The 14,732-nt window shown below is 41.6% G+C and overlaps 2 protein-coding genes across 8 annotated transcripts in view; one reads left to right on the top strand and one right to left on the bottom strand.

Annotated features, from left to right (window-relative positions):
* Positions 1-255: 255 nt before the first annotated feature.
* On the bottom strand, positions 256-14,647 carry ANAPC16 (anaphase promoting complex subunit 16). 2 transcript variants are annotated; one of them, XM_050959777.1, is made up of 5 exons: positions 14,557-14,643; positions 13,670-13,748; positions 11,313-11,467; positions 2,439-2,513; positions 256-1,080 (listed from the first exon to the last, which is right to left on the bottom strand). In XM_050959777.1, exons 3-5 carry the CDS (start codon positions 11,452-11,454, stop codon positions 965-967), a joined length of 333 nt encoding a protein of 110 aa, XP_050815734.1. In that variant the 5' UTR covers positions 11,455-11,467; positions 13,670-13,748; positions 14,557-14,643; the 3' UTR covers positions 256-964. The 2 variants fall into 2 exon arrangements, with proteins under 2 accessions (XP_050815734.1, XP_050815735.1); XM_050959778.1 differs by lacking the exon at positions 13,670-13,748 and having other exon boundaries at positions 14,557-14,647.
* The window catches only part of ASCC1 (activating signal cointegrator 1 complex subunit 1), a 53,145-nt gene continuing 52,787 nt past the window's right edge, over positions 14,375-14,732 (top strand). For 5 of the 6 annotated variants that reach the window (XM_050959607.1, XM_050959601.1, XM_050959605.1 and 2 more), the window contains exon 1: positions 14,634-14,688. The gene's annotated coding sequence lies outside the window, so the exon portion shown is untranslated. Of the gene's footprint in view, positions 14,487-14,633; positions 14,689-14,732 lie in introns of those variants that run through there. The other variant, XM_050959602.1, reaches the window with a different exon arrangement.

Below are 14,732 nucleotides of genomic sequence, written 5' to 3'. Positions count from 1 at the left end.
ATTTTATAACCTAGTAATATCGCTTTGCACTTCTGATATATTTTGGCACATTTTAAAAGGATGGCAAGAGTAAGGCAAGGAAGACTTGGTTTCTTTTGGGCAATTTTTTTTTTTAATTGGGCTTAAGTTTGAAGGTGGATTGCCATTATAACTATGGAGCTGCATCTTCTGCTCCATAACATCCGATCTTGTCCACAAAACAACTGATTTTGTTTCCTCATGTCCCCAAGCCTTAGAAAAGTTAAAGAAACAGACTTCAAACTCTTGAAATTTATTAGCCATTGAACAGTTTTGTACATTATGGTAAAGGTGAGAGCAGATTTCAGTGTCCTGAGTCACTGCCTCTGCATTAAACTGCAGTTCCCTTCTCATATTGTGTACAGTCAAAAAAGAAACATGCTAGCAGAGAGAAGACTCAGCAAAAACAAGGAGATCTAACTATAGAAATTGGTTAACATTTTTCTCTTCAGTTGACCCTGCACAGTTTGTTATCACATTCATCTTCAAAAAGAATCTTCTTTCCATTCAGTGCCTTGTTCTTTTTCCCTCCAGGATTTGGACTCAAAACAGCAAAGGTATCCAGGTCCTGAATGATTGATATTACCTGGCCAGTTCAGGCACGTACATTCCATTGTGAGTATAAATGATCGGGTTTTTTATAATAACCTTCCCTTCCCCTTTAAACAAACAGGTTATTTGCCAAGCCTTTAAAACTTACTGTATTTCATAAGTTACAGAAACCAGGCCCTGCTGAATTATTACCAAATGTCTATCCTGCAGAAGACTAAAAGGATTTACAGTTTTGTGGTAGTATCCAGTAAGTTGCAATTACAGAGCCACCTGGTGTGGATTTAAAAAAACATGATGCACCTGGGAACACACTGATAAATGGCAGCATATTTAAAAATCATTCCCAAGTGTTGTATATTTGTGTTGTCTTTCAACACCAGTGATCCCAAAGCTTTCAGCCTGAGGATGGAGTGAACCCCAGCAACTGTTCTATTGGCTTGTACCTCCACTCATCTGCTTCCAGTTCTTCCACTAAACCAGCTAGTTTTTCCATCCGAGCAACCTGTTGATCTACAAGAAGTGCAAAGATAAACGTTTGCAATAACATTTCACTTAAATCTTTTAATTAGATGTATTATCCTTTGCAGCAGGGATGTCCTTCCCTAATAATCCAGGCATTGGAAAACAGTTTTGCTCCACTGTGTCAGACTAGTCTGAACATTTATCAATTTCTTTTTTATTATTTTCCCTATAGAAGCAAAGACTTTATCAGATCATACAAGAAAACAGACTTCATTAACCTTCAAAGACTAAAAAAAAAATATGTCCAGTGTGAGACAGGAGATGTATCTATCTGCAGCTCCCTGAACACACTGAGGCACTAATGTGGATCAAAGACCACAAGAGGGAAACACAGACTTCTTAGTGTAAGAAGCTGAAAACAATGTGAGGCTCTTTTCTTTAGCATAAATAACTGGAGGCCTTAAATGCAACTCAGTGGTATTTCTTTGTATGTATATAACATAACATTTGAATGTTGCAGAGAATGTTCTAGGCGTCAATGGCCAGAACCCTACTAATCTGGGGGAGAAATGAGAGGACACCTGGAGACCCTGCCATCTGATTAGCACAGCCACAGATTCTAGTACCTTTTCTATAGATCAAACACTTACTAGATGGAACCCATTAATGGCCTCCAGCATAACAGTATCCCATCCCATCTCATCTCTGATCATGCTCCCAATAGACTTTAACATGTTGACATTGTGAATGACTTCTCTCCCACACCAATAATAATGGGAAGTATGGAGGTACACACAAAGTCCCTGACATGGGGATGGGGAATAAGGAACACACACACAACCTTTGGCGGGGGGAGAAATCAGAGGAGTGGTGTTGCAGTGTAAATGCTTCAGCTGGAGCCTGGGACCTCCCCCCTCAGAGGGTCCTGGAGCTTGGGCTCCAGCCCAAGCCTGAATATTTACACCACAATTTTACAGCCCCTCAGCCCCTGCAAACCTGACTCAGCTGACACAGGCATTTAACTGCAGGGTAGACATGCTTACGGCCAGAAAGTGAGTCTGTATTACAGCCAAGATTAGAATTTGTAAGGTTCCCACTCTCTGCCTACTGTTCAGACCTCACCACTTGTGTATATACAGTACAGCACAGAGCAATGGAAAATGAGGTTAGAAAGTCTCTGCTCCCACCCCCACACTGTGTGAATTAAATTCAATATTTGCACCATGTTTGAAAAAGGACCTAACAATAGCCTCACTTAGTGCTAATTCAGGAAGTTAATTTAAATAACCATTCTGCTTTTTGTGGTTCACATCACAATATGTTGCTGACCTTTGCTATATCTTCCTGCAGCTTTCTCAGTAAACTTATACACATGCTCACAAAACATACAATACTTGAGTGCTTACCATGTTTCACTTGCTTTAATGTAGAGGCAACCTGATAGCTGAAAACGGATTCACAAAGGAATCTTTCGGAGCCATCTGTAAATGGAAGAGAGAGTGATTTAATCTTTCCTAAGTTCTACGACTGAGAAGCTTTCTATAATTTTTATATTCAGAATGTGCTTTTCCTCTGCTCACCTACTTTAGACACTTTGTCCTATTCTGGTAACGTGCAGCACTTTGGTCTCTGGGCCAGGAAGCCGTGGGTTGAAGTCCCACACGAGGGCTTTGACTTATACCCAGTGCTGACACGGAAATGGAGCACAGAGTGGGTGTGCTGCTGCACTGTTTGGTATCATGGTACCTCTTTTGCCTGTTTCTGATGGTTGCTGTCAAGATGGATATGAAAGATGCTATGGCATTTTGATTTAAAAAAAATCTTGGTCTCTGTGCCAACAATCTTTTCCTTAATAAAAGAAACTTGAATAATCTACAGCCTGAGAACTATTGCTGAGTTAATAAAAATTATTGCATTTGCCCACACAGTCATGGCTCTTAAGATCTAACTCTTTAGGAAGTCTTTTGAGATATAGTTTGAAAGGTGCTCCATAAAGCTCAAGTTTTCCCTATATTTCTGAAAATATAGCTAAAAATTAGTTGAGTAGCCTTTGTATGACAAATGACAATTTGCCTGTCCAAATACAAAATGACATAACATTTCACCCTTAAAACTACATTGGTTTATTGTAAGTGTAACAGAAGTGCTGCGATTTCAATTAAGATTTACGTGTTTTCCAATGCAATTACAAGACCAAACACTGTGTCTATGCCAGACAGTGTCCTGAAAAATGGTAAGAGAATGATAATTGAAGACACTGTAGAAACTCAGCTGTGAATGGCTTTTTGGGAAGTTGTAGGGTGACTGACTTGTGTTCATAATTGTGAATTACTCCTTGGCTGAGGACAGTGCAGGGCAATATAAAAACAAATGTTTAGCACAAATGGTTTGTGGAAGGCATCTCAATCCACAATCCCTGCCTGAATGAAAAAGGAAGAGGCCGCTGTCTTTCTTTTTAGCTGATAATTCATACTAGCACTACAGTGTGCCACATCTCAGCCAGTCATGTGCACTTTTGTCATACAGAAAGCACAATGAAAGGAGACCAGGCTCTAGAGAGATGTAGTACTTGATACAATCTGTACTTAAAAAAAAAAAAAAATACAAACCTTAAAGCAAGCTATGGTCCATCAGCCTATCCATTACATATAGACCATTATTATATTTGCTAAATGCAAATATAGATTCAATAAATCAGAAAAGGGATACCTACATTGGAGGAAAAAAACTGGGCCTGATCCTGCAAAGTACAGAGCCACACTGCTGTCAACTAGAGTTTAGCATACACAACAACTCATAAGTGTCTTAAACTCTTTAGTACCACCATATCTCAACCCTTGACTGTGCATTATTACCTAATATAAAAGGTCTTCTCAGGGAAAACAATAGTTATTGCCTTATTTGTATGTAAGCCTTGCTCTATCAGCATCATGGTTTATTCTTACATTAACTGATTCTGCACCTGTAGACAAGGCTTCCCATTTCCACCATTTTAAAATGTTTTGTTCAGCACCTGAAAGGGCTATAATACATAGCCACTTCCTTAAGGATGATAAAATCTAATTATCTTGAAGTTCTGAGGTAGAAAAGAGTACATCTGATGCCACAGACAGATTACTGAATATATGGAACAATAGATAACCTTATAGTGGATTACAATTTCCTGATTAAGTGATACTTCTAGCATTTTTTATTCTATATGCAAGCCATTTAAAATAATTCCATTTTGTGCGTGCAAAATGTCATTCTAAAAAGCTAAGGGCAAAGAGTTACAATTCTGTGGATCACTCCAGCTCTCCATCAGCACAAGGGAGAGAAGCTCTTATACAGACTGAGTGCTAATATGTGTGGCTATTAGGATAAATAATAGTTAAGACATTTATACCTATTCTTTGCTAAATGAACTTTAAAGTCAAAGGACAGAGTCCTCCAAAGAAAAGACATCTTTCTTCTGCCAGACTATGTTCTTGTGTATCAACTAAGATGGCCAAGCATTAAAATATATCAATTTATTAATGTCCTTCACTATCTTATCATGTCTTATTGCATGTAACGTAGTACTTCAGTACCAGTTTTAAAAATGAGCTGCTCACTAAATCAGACAAGTTAAGTACAGATTTCCATGCTGAAATATCCCTACTAGCCAGGCTGTGGGAGACATTCAGCTCAGAAGTCAGCTTTCACTGACCTTTTGCAATTATTCCTCCTTCCCCTCAAGCCTACTTGGTACTTCATGGTCACTGAAGAAATCCCAGAATGTGACACCACAAATAGCAGAAACCTTATTGCAATCTATAATACCTGTATGATCACAGAATTGTCTGTACTGAGTTTTCTTAAGTCCAGATTCTCGAGGACATGAACAGGCTGGAACTTTCCATAGCACATTTAGCAAACTCTTTACAGTAAACTAATGTTGAATCTGATTCCTCTTAAAAAGGATGGAGATGCTCCAAACAGGAAGTGACCTATACATTACCAGATGGAAAAGCCAGGTTGAACTTAGTCCTCAACCTAGTAAGTATGTAATAATTCTAGAAGAGTCTCTTCTGACAATGGGAGCTGCTAATAAAGACATTAGGAAAAAGCATGTTACCCTGGTTCTTAAATATTGATGAGGGATTGTTTACATCATCAGACACAGTCTACAGTTAATTTTAACTGTTATTTAGTTGTGTGAACATGACAGGAGATACTTTCAAAGGCATCATACCTATCAAATACATAATTCTGGGTGTGACCTTCATTTTATTCCTTTCAGTTCCTCCCACAAGGAGAAGAGTCAGAAGCTGGCATATGCAGATTTCTAGCAAAATCTCTAATAAAGCTCAATAACAGTCTTCAATTTTGCATGTCACTTAATAGTCAGAAATCCTATTTTTCCCCTTCTCGTTTCATGCAAAACTCCTTTTCCCATGGCCTGAAAAGTCCACTTGCCCCAGGACAGCAGAAAGCCAGATGTCTTATCTGCAGATGACTCAAGTGCCTCTGCCACTGCATGAAGCTTTGTCAAGCTGCAGCACAATGAAAACTAAGTCTTTTCGGCCTCAGTGCAGCTATTCAGAACCCAGTGGACGGCAGTAAAACAGATTGGCAGTTCATTTTCACTCTGCTGTTGCCTGAGAAACTGGGCAATAGCAGAGACAGGCGATAGAGCAACACAGTAAGAACTAAAAACCAACCTCGAGGTGGCATTGAGCAGTGTTTCTCAAACTTTTTGATACCAGGGACTGGCTTACTGTCTTCCTAAACTATGTCAGGTAGATCTCAGGGACCGGCGCTAGTCCATGGACCAGTCATTGAGAACACTGGCATAGAGTAGCGTAGCTCCCCACTGCTGCAGCCAGGAGGTCGGGGAAGAATAGGCTGGTAAAGGTCCATCCGCCTCCATAGCATCCAGGTCACTCGGGTGGAACAGAAATAAAAAGCTCCTCCCTTCCAGCAACGAGAGGGGGAGGGGGGAAAGGAAAGGGCCAGTTTATTAGACACCTACAAGCTACTGGATGATACTAAAGATTTAACCAAAGTGCAGGGGCAGCACCATTGCAGAAGTCCCAGGATCCTCCACTATCTGAGCAGCAGTAGTGGAGAGAAGTTGGCTTCTTACCTGAGCCTTGCCCCTAGACAGTAGGGTCCCTCATCTTTCATATCAGTCTTTGGCTAGTGGTTTAATCCTGTTTACTAGGTATCTGATAACTTTTCTAGCTGTGTGTGTGATTGGATAGAAGTGAGTGGACATGAGTGGAGCAGGCTGGAAAGATTGATTGAATAAGCATAATGAGAGAGCTTGGAGAGAAGACCAACAATATAGGGGAAGAGAGAGAAAACACAATATGGTGAAAGGAGACAAAGAAATGAAGAAATGGACACTGAAGACAACACAAGGATCCATGATAGGTACAGTGGAGTGAAACCAGGAAAGGAAGTCTAACAAAATTATAGGAAATGTGCTAAGTGTATTAATAAAAAGATGAATACACTATCTTTTAAATTGCAGGGTTAGTGGTAGTTCGGTATCCAGGGCCAGCCTTAGTGAAAATGGCACCCTGGGCAAATTTGCATTTTGGTGCCCCTGGCCCCCAGCTCCCATGGGCTCCCCAGGCTCCCTTCCCTCCCTTCACCCCAAAGGCCTGCTTCCCCCTCCTGTACCCCTAATCCCTGCATCCCCCTCCTGCACCCATGTGAGGAAACTGACCTGGATGCATGAAGCAGCTGGCATTGCTGCTCCTCTCCCCCGCACACCCCACGGGGGCTGTGAGGGAGGGAGTTAAAAGCAACATTAGGGCTCCCTGCATCCAGGCCTTTTTCCCCAACTGGGCTGTGTAAGGACAGGGCATGAGAGCAGCAGCTCCTGATACCTCACAGTGCAGCCCAGGTGAGGAAAGTGACCTGGCTGCAGGGAGAAAGCACTGTTGTGTGTGTTGGGGGGGAGGCAGGGGGACTACATGAGGATCTAGTATCAGGACCAGCTGTGTCCCCAAAAGACCAGGCCAACCCTCCAAATCAGGTCAGACCCACATCCCTCCCCAGACCAAACTGAACCAGACCCACATCCCTCCCGAGACCGAACCACCCCAAAGGCCAGCCCTGACAGTATCTTTCACTCTGCTCAACAGAAGATGAGTGGAGTTTTTAAGCCTTGCCAACTGTCACTATGGGAATTTTGCCTGAATAGAGGCTGAACAACAGGGCCCAAGGAAAGTGAATTTTCAATAAACTGAACAGAAACCAAACATAGGCTAATGTATATGCAATCCTTAGACTTCACCTGATATGGCAGAATGTGATTATTCTGCATTACATTTTAATCATTTGTACAGAGCCTATCACTTAAGCAACTAGGCTGTACTTACAGAAATGCTACAAAACCATGAACATTACATCATTCCTTTTTCAATTGATTTTAGCAAATATTAAACTGGAAGCAAGCTAAGTGGAAGTTAGGTAATCTTCTGGCAATCCCTGGCTTACTCAGAGTTTAAATAATCAAATATATTAACTTCCCTCCATACCTTGTAATTTCCACAAGAATAATCATAACCCCATGCAGGTTAAAATTACTCATGTATCTTAAAGCATCTTAGAAATAAGGGATTCTGCAATACATTGTCAATAACATATGACAAAAAACATTATTTAAATCTGCTCTTGATAGTACTACCAGTAAGTCCAAAATCCCTTAAAGAATCCAAGGGTACGTTATTTTAAAAAATTCTAAAACTACCTGAAAAAGATGTACAATTGGGTAACATTTATGAATATTTTAACTGCTTTCTTTGAAAAAAGGCCACCACAATATGCAGCCAGCACGTTAAGAACTGTATCCATTTGAAAAAAGAACATGTGGGATGTTATCTAAGAAATTAAAAGCCTAAATTAAATGAAGCATCTGTAATGAGGATAGCATTAAACTGCTGCTGCCACTCAAAATAGATTAGTCACCATGTTATCAGGAACAGATCGACCGAAAGCTATATCAAATAAATGTATCTTGCCTCACCTCCTAAAAGGCTCCTAAACTAAACAAGGGGAGAAAATTTCAAAGGTTGGGGCATTTTAAGTATGAGAATCTTGCCGCCAGTCCTGGAAAATCCCATCCCAGGATCCAGTTCTATTTAAAAGGGATGAATCAGAGGCTGATCTACTGTTCACCGTTATCAGAATACCATTGTCATACCGGCTCATCTTCCAAGCCTCCTTTGCAATTAAAATGCCCTCTACTGTATTAGTGATGTGCTCAAATAAAAGGATATTAATGTTCATTATGTTTTATTTTAATACATATGCATCCCACCATATCTTTCAAATGAAACACTGATATTACCAGCTTACCTAGGCCCTTTAAGCCTACATACCAAAAATTCTATTCTGCTAGCTAGACCTGTCACTCATCAAGTCAGTAAGTTGAAGTACTTCATAATTTTAAATTTATTTTGAGGGCTCATTAAGTTCTGTGAACAAGTCTTTAGTCAGAATTATTTCAAGTCTGGCATACAGACTAATGTCTAAAAATCTTAATTAGTGATATGGCATAATATGTAATTACTACAGCGCTATCAGTACCCAACACATCAACTAACCTAAGTAGTATTAGGTGATAATTTAAATTTATCTAGTGTCTTTCATTCACAATTATACATACAACGCCACTGAAACACAATCATTTCCAAGGTAGAGAGGACTGTAACTGACACACAGCTCACTGCACAAAAGGAAAGAGAGGGGAAATTCTGGCCATGAAATTGATGCAAACATCGGGGCTTACACAGTCATGGCCCTACTCTTACATGGTGTGCAATAAGAGCAGACAGATCTCAAAGACCCGCCTCTCCCTCAAGTAAACTGCAAGGAATCTGTTTATTTACTGCAGAGAAACAAAAGCCAGAGTTGACCCTGTTTGGATTTTAACCGGTAGTTCCAGAGTTTAGGTGATGCTGATGCTTAGATCACCCAAGCCACTGTTCCTTCAAACTACACTGAAAGAGCAGATCACATCAGCGCCTTAACTGACAATATTAGTGCTGCTGTTCAAATATAGGGCATTGACTTAAATGGGAGCAGCAGGAGACCCATGTATTCTAATGAACATAACACACTGTACTATACAAAAACTCCAGCGTTACAGAACTAAAAACTATGAGTTTCAATCACAGGCATGTTGTGCTTCCCATCATCAACAGAAGGACCCTTTTGCCTGACCTTGCACTCCTCCATCCTACAGCTAAAAAGTAAGGGGAAAAAGGCAGAAGGCAAATAGAAAAAACAACAGGGCAAGTGGAGGGCTGGACAATTGAGTAGTTTTATGTATTAAAACAATGAACATTAACCTCCTTTCATCTGAGCACATCACAAATTATTTACCATTGTCAAATATTGTAAAATATTCCAGCAAGAATACTCTGATATAGGAGGTGGCCTATCTTTTGGATTGCATCATGGTGCCATCTGTTAGCAAGTCTGCTTAAATATCTTCATCACTGTTGAGGAAGGTGAACTAATTGAAAGTTGAGCATCCTGGTTGGCTTGAATCTTTAAAATAAACATTGTATGTATATATTTATTTGTATACCAGGCCATTAATTTACATTGCAGTTTACAAAGGACATTAAACAGGTTAAAAGACACAGTCCCTGCCCCAAAGAGCTTACAATCTAAACTGACTAGACAAACATAGAAATTAACTCATAAGGGAGTGGGGAGGGAAAGGAAGATTCATAGTCATTGAACTGCCTCACCCAACACAAAGAGAACAGATTCTTAGCCATTAAGCTGCTTGAAACATTGACCTGTGGCTTACTTAGCATAGGCGCATTTACAAATGACTTTTTTTCTTTTATAATTGCTATATGTTTATTTCTGCTTAATTTCATTTTTCTTTTCTTTTGTAACTATTCAGTCTTGAATAATGTTCACATTTAAATGTTAACATAATATTGCTAAAAAGGTAATAGTAATTATTCATTTTTTTTAGAACTTTAATTGTGTTTTGCATTTTTCTGAGTTAAAATAACTCAAGTAACTTTTTTGTAATTAGGCATATGTATTTATCTAAGGCTAGGCCTATAGGAGAGCATAAAATCTTACTCTTTTTTGTTATCGCTCTAATAAATTAGTGCCTTAAAATATCTGACCGGTTTACTGACCAATTATTTTTGAATCAGTCAAATGCCCAACACTAGGAAAATGGAAGCATATATCATAAGAGCACACACTCATATCTAACTGGAGATTAGATGATTAGATCTAAATTATTATTAGATTTTAGACAAACGCAGTTGCATTTCAGATACTCAAATGAAACATGTAAGGCCAAGTTCATCCCTGCCGTAACTCCACTGACTTCAGTAACAGCAGGGATGAATTTGTCCATTATTCAGCAATCTGAAAAGAGTCCCATAGGCCAGACCCATCTTTGTACTATAGCCCCGTTGCATAAGGTAAGCTGATGCAAAATGGCCATATGGCATGCATTTGCCCCACTATCACAGATGGCCTGTATGCCACCTCTGTGCATAGCTCTGCCAGCTTTGTGCCACCTCCACAAGTCCTCTTTCCCCTGCATGGGCACAGGGCCTCGGAAGGCACAGGATAGTGGAAGCAACCTTCACAACTGCATGGCCCACTGGAGTAGGGGTACAAGTTAGCCCTCAGTGCTACTCTAGTCTATGCTGCAGCTAAAATAGGCCATCTTGGTCCCTGAGTATTGGAGCCACAAGCTGCCTTGCCTTCTGTTTCTGCGCTGGCACAGCCATGAATCTGACTCTATGAACCTAAACAGAAGAGGATTTGCCAAAGAATAATATATAACCCAATCAGTCATCTCTATAGTAATTTTCAGTTATGACACCAAAGAAGTAGCTAGCAATAAGAAGCTGACACAGTCATGCTCTCACTTTGTCAGATGCAGTCTTTCCTGTCCCAACTGCTGCCATGCTTTCTGTGAAGTCTGAGATTTTTGTTTTATGGGTCTAAAAATCAGACTGTTTAGATAATTTTTTTGAACATATGAAGGAAGAACAATCCTATGCCATTTTAAAGTTTGAGATAAATGGGGTAGATAATTTATCATAATTTTAGGAATGAAGGAAAGAACATGGTGGCAGGGATATACTGAAAGCAGAGATAGACCTAGTAACCGCCTACCCAGATCTCCTTCCTTTTACAATTAAATCCTTGTCTGCTTTGTGCCTAAAATGACATTAAGGGTCCTAACTTTTTATATATTCTGTGAACTGTATCAACAATAGTTTATTGACAGCAAAATGTGAAACAGCAATCACCTTCTAACATTTCTCCAGCTCCTTTGGGGTATGTAAAGAGGGCTTTCCGTGGTGGGGCAAGTTCTGAGACACTGAACCCAGATCCAGTTACAGAGCTTGCACTGACTCCACCAGCTGAAGAGGATGAAGAGGAGGCTGCCATTTGTCCCTTTAACCTAAAGGCAACAGAGGAAATGTTACTTTTTCCTTCTCTAACTAATTTTCGATAACTCAGCACATCCTTTTGCCTTCAGAGACCTGGGTACAAACCGACTCACATTCATCAATGAAAATTTGTTTGGTGATTCCTATCTTAGTCTTCCACATCTCAAGTCCACCACAATACTTGGCATCATTGGTTGTCTGATTGCAGGGCATTATAGATAACAAGTAAGGTCCACAGGGAGAAAGTTCAGTGGCTAAGGTTCTAGACCATGGCATTATAAAACAAGTAACTGCATGACTAAGAACTACTGGCCTTTATTAGCTATCTTTTTCACTGAAAAAAGTAAGTTTTATTTTCTAATTGGAGCTCTGCACCCTAGGAAGAACTGATATTTGAGAGCCGTATTGTGGCTATCTTCAAACTACAGCATATTTCTTACAATGAGTCCTGTGGCACCTTACAGACTAACAGATGTATTGGAGCATAAGCTTTCGTGGGTGAATACCCACTTTGCTGGACGCATGTATTCACTCACGAAAGCTTATGCTCCAATACATCTGTTAGTCTTTAAGGTGCCACAGGACTCGTTGCTGTTTACAGATCCAGACTAACACAGCTACCCCTCTGATACCAGATTTCTTACATATATTTTAGTACAAAATGCAGTTCACAATTTTACCACTTGGTGGCACACAAAAATAAAAAAATAATGCTAAAATGCCTTGGCAAAATGGAAACATCAGTCGCAACAGAGTATGCATAACTAATTCAGTACAGAACATTATACTTCATTCACCTTCTGCAGATACTTTTTTCCACCACCCACAAACATGAAGAGAAAGTCTCACTCCTCAGTTGTGCAAAAAACCCACAAAACATTCTAGAGAGCCACAAGTCTGCACCCTCCTCACATCACTCTGTGTGAAGAAATGCTATGGTCTTTAAAAGGGTCTTGTGCTCCTAAATGTGCTTTTTGTGTTTTATCTTTTTGTTTTTAAATTGCATTTGACAATAATAATGGTTGGGAATCCTTCTGGCCATTTAGCAGTCTGCCATCTGATCACTTTAACTCCTCACATGTACACCTCCCACCCTGCCTTTAACACTCACCTTCCTTATTCTTTCAGCATAACAGAATGGCTTAAATATATTTTGATAGGGCATTTGACCTTTATCCCTTTCCATTTAGACATGGAAGTGTTTTTTGTTTTTATTACCCACTATAATGTCTCATCCATCCTTTACATTTTCCTTTGGTGATGTCTACACTATGGGAACTATAGAAGCACAGAGACAGAACCCAAGATGAACACTGTTGGGTTATAACTGTGTTCTCTCTCTTCCCCTAAGGCTACTGACTCCTTGCTTGTCTGGCCCATTAGCCTTATAAGACCTATACCATCCTCATCCCTTCACTCACTTCCTTATTCATTACCAATTCAGGACTTCCCTCTTGAAACCCAGGAAAGCTGGATGTCAAGCTCAAAGTGGGAGCAATTATTTATCCACTCTGCATACCAATTTAAAATTACATTTCAGCTCAGCTTTTTGGGAATAGATGCTGATTCACCAGCAGTTCCATATTTTGAACACAAAGCTGGCTGGAAAGAGAAACTGTTCATGGTTGCATGGATCTAAGTCCAGGTCCTCAAAGGTATTTAGGAAGTTAGAAGAATAAATACTTTGAGGATCTGGGTCCTAATCATATGTCACAAAGCTTCTGAGCTTGAGGAGAAAGAAGTTGATGAGGGTAAGTGAGTTTCCTTCTGAGTCTATCTGCACCTGGAAAGGGAAACTAACTAGGATCCTACAAACTTAGCCACTCCTAATTTATAGTAGCAGGCTCTATATTTAAACTTTGATGAAGGAGAAAAACAAAGGTGCATAAAAATGGGGGAAGGAGAATGTGGAAAAGTACAAAAAAGGAAGAGAGCAAAGAGCAGATAAGAGGGAGAGACAGAAAACAGGAGGAAGAAAATAAATATGGGAGAAAAACAGAGAAGAGATGACAGGGGTAAAGAAACAGAAGCAGCAACTGTAGTGCTAATTTTAAGGCAAATACCCTCCTTCAAGGTGAGAGAAAATACAGGTAACATTACTGTCTAAAATGTTACACCTATATTGTGCTATATTTAATATTTGCATAAAACTCCTCTTGACATCAGTGGGAGCTTGACAGAGGATTCAGGGTGGCACTGCCCCTAACTCGTACCTCGTTCACAGCTCCTCTTCCTAGAATGAGTCAGGCATCCCTAGGGCAGAGGCGTCCCTCACTCCACATTAACAGATTTCTAGTGGGAAGATTATGATATCAGTGAATTAGTGGAAGAGGGAAGGTCAACAGGAAAGCAGGAAACCACCTAGGAGATGAAGGCAACGTGTGTAGGGATTGCCAGAGACCTTGGTCAAGGTGGACATTTGGCAGCCCCCAGGCAGGGCTCGTTGTCTCTTTTCCCTCCACATCATGGCTGAGTGGATGGTTCTCATTTTCTGTCGGCCCAGGTGTCTGTACATCCTTCATTCGCCAGCATTTCTGTAGGTCATCTGCCCCCGCGCGACCACTGCTGGGTCGGGGCATCCCCCTCCCCCTCAAGCAACCAGCACCGCCGGGGCGGGGCTGGACTGAGAGCCCCAAGGGACTGGGGGAGGGGTGGAGGGTCCCGGTACTGGGGCTGGGGCTGGGCCTAGCGTAGCTCTCGCCGCGGCGGCCGTGGAACGGGCCGGTTGCCAGGGAGCCTGCCCCGTGCGCGGCGGAACAAGGGGGGAGGTGGGGCCTCACCCTAGGCCCCCAACGCCCCTGCTCTTACAGCGGGCGCGTGCTCCAGGGAGGAAGGGGGATCCCAGGCGAGCGGACCCCGCCCATGCCGGAAGAATATCGGCAGCAGCAGTTTCTAAACTGCCACTGCGCATGCGCAGGGTCAGCTACAACAACACAACGCATGCGCTGAGCACCAGCTAGCTACTGTGGGGTGGGGTAGCGCTCTCCCTCTAAAACTGCCACCTACGCCTCCCTACCCGACGGCGCCCCGGTGAGTGAGGTGGCTAAGTCCGGGCCCAGGTCGCCCCCTCGCTCCGGCCGCCCTCACCCCGCAGCCTCACCTGGTGCCCGGACGGCTTGGCGTGGCGAAGGCGGCCTGAGTGTGTCACGCGCGCGCTACGTGCTGGTCGGGCGCGAGTACGCACGGCCCCGCCCCCTGTAACGGTGCGGGCTTTGTCGCGGGGTCACTGAAGGTGCGGGCGGGGCCTGTGGCAGCTGAGGGGGCTTTGCGTTTGAG

The sequence above is a fragment of the Gopherus flavomarginatus genome, chromosome 6 (genome assembly GCF_025201925.1).
Source record: "Gopherus flavomarginatus isolate rGopFla2 chromosome 6, rGopFla2.mat.asm, whole genome shotgun sequence".
NCBI lineage: Eukaryota > Metazoa > Chordata > Testudines > Testudinidae > Gopherus > Gopherus flavomarginatus.
Note: the sequence above shows the minus strand (reverse complement) of the source record. Positions and strands in the feature narration are given on the sequence as shown.

Excerpts from the sequence above, each read along its gene's own strand:
- ANAPC16 (XM_050959778.1), bottom strand. The coding sequence starts at position 11,454 with ATGGCAGCCTCCTCTTCATCCTCTTCAGCTGGTGGAGTCAGTGCAAGC. Across the intron at positions 2,514-11,312 it reads AGCTGGAGAAATGTTAGAAG|ATGGCTCCGAAAGATTCCTT; the intron begins GTGATTGCTGTT and ends TTCCATTTACAG. Across the intron at positions 1,081-2,438 it reads ATTAAAGCAAGTGAAACATG|ATCAACAGGTTGCTCGGATG; the intron begins GTAAGCACTCAA and ends CACTTCTTGTAG.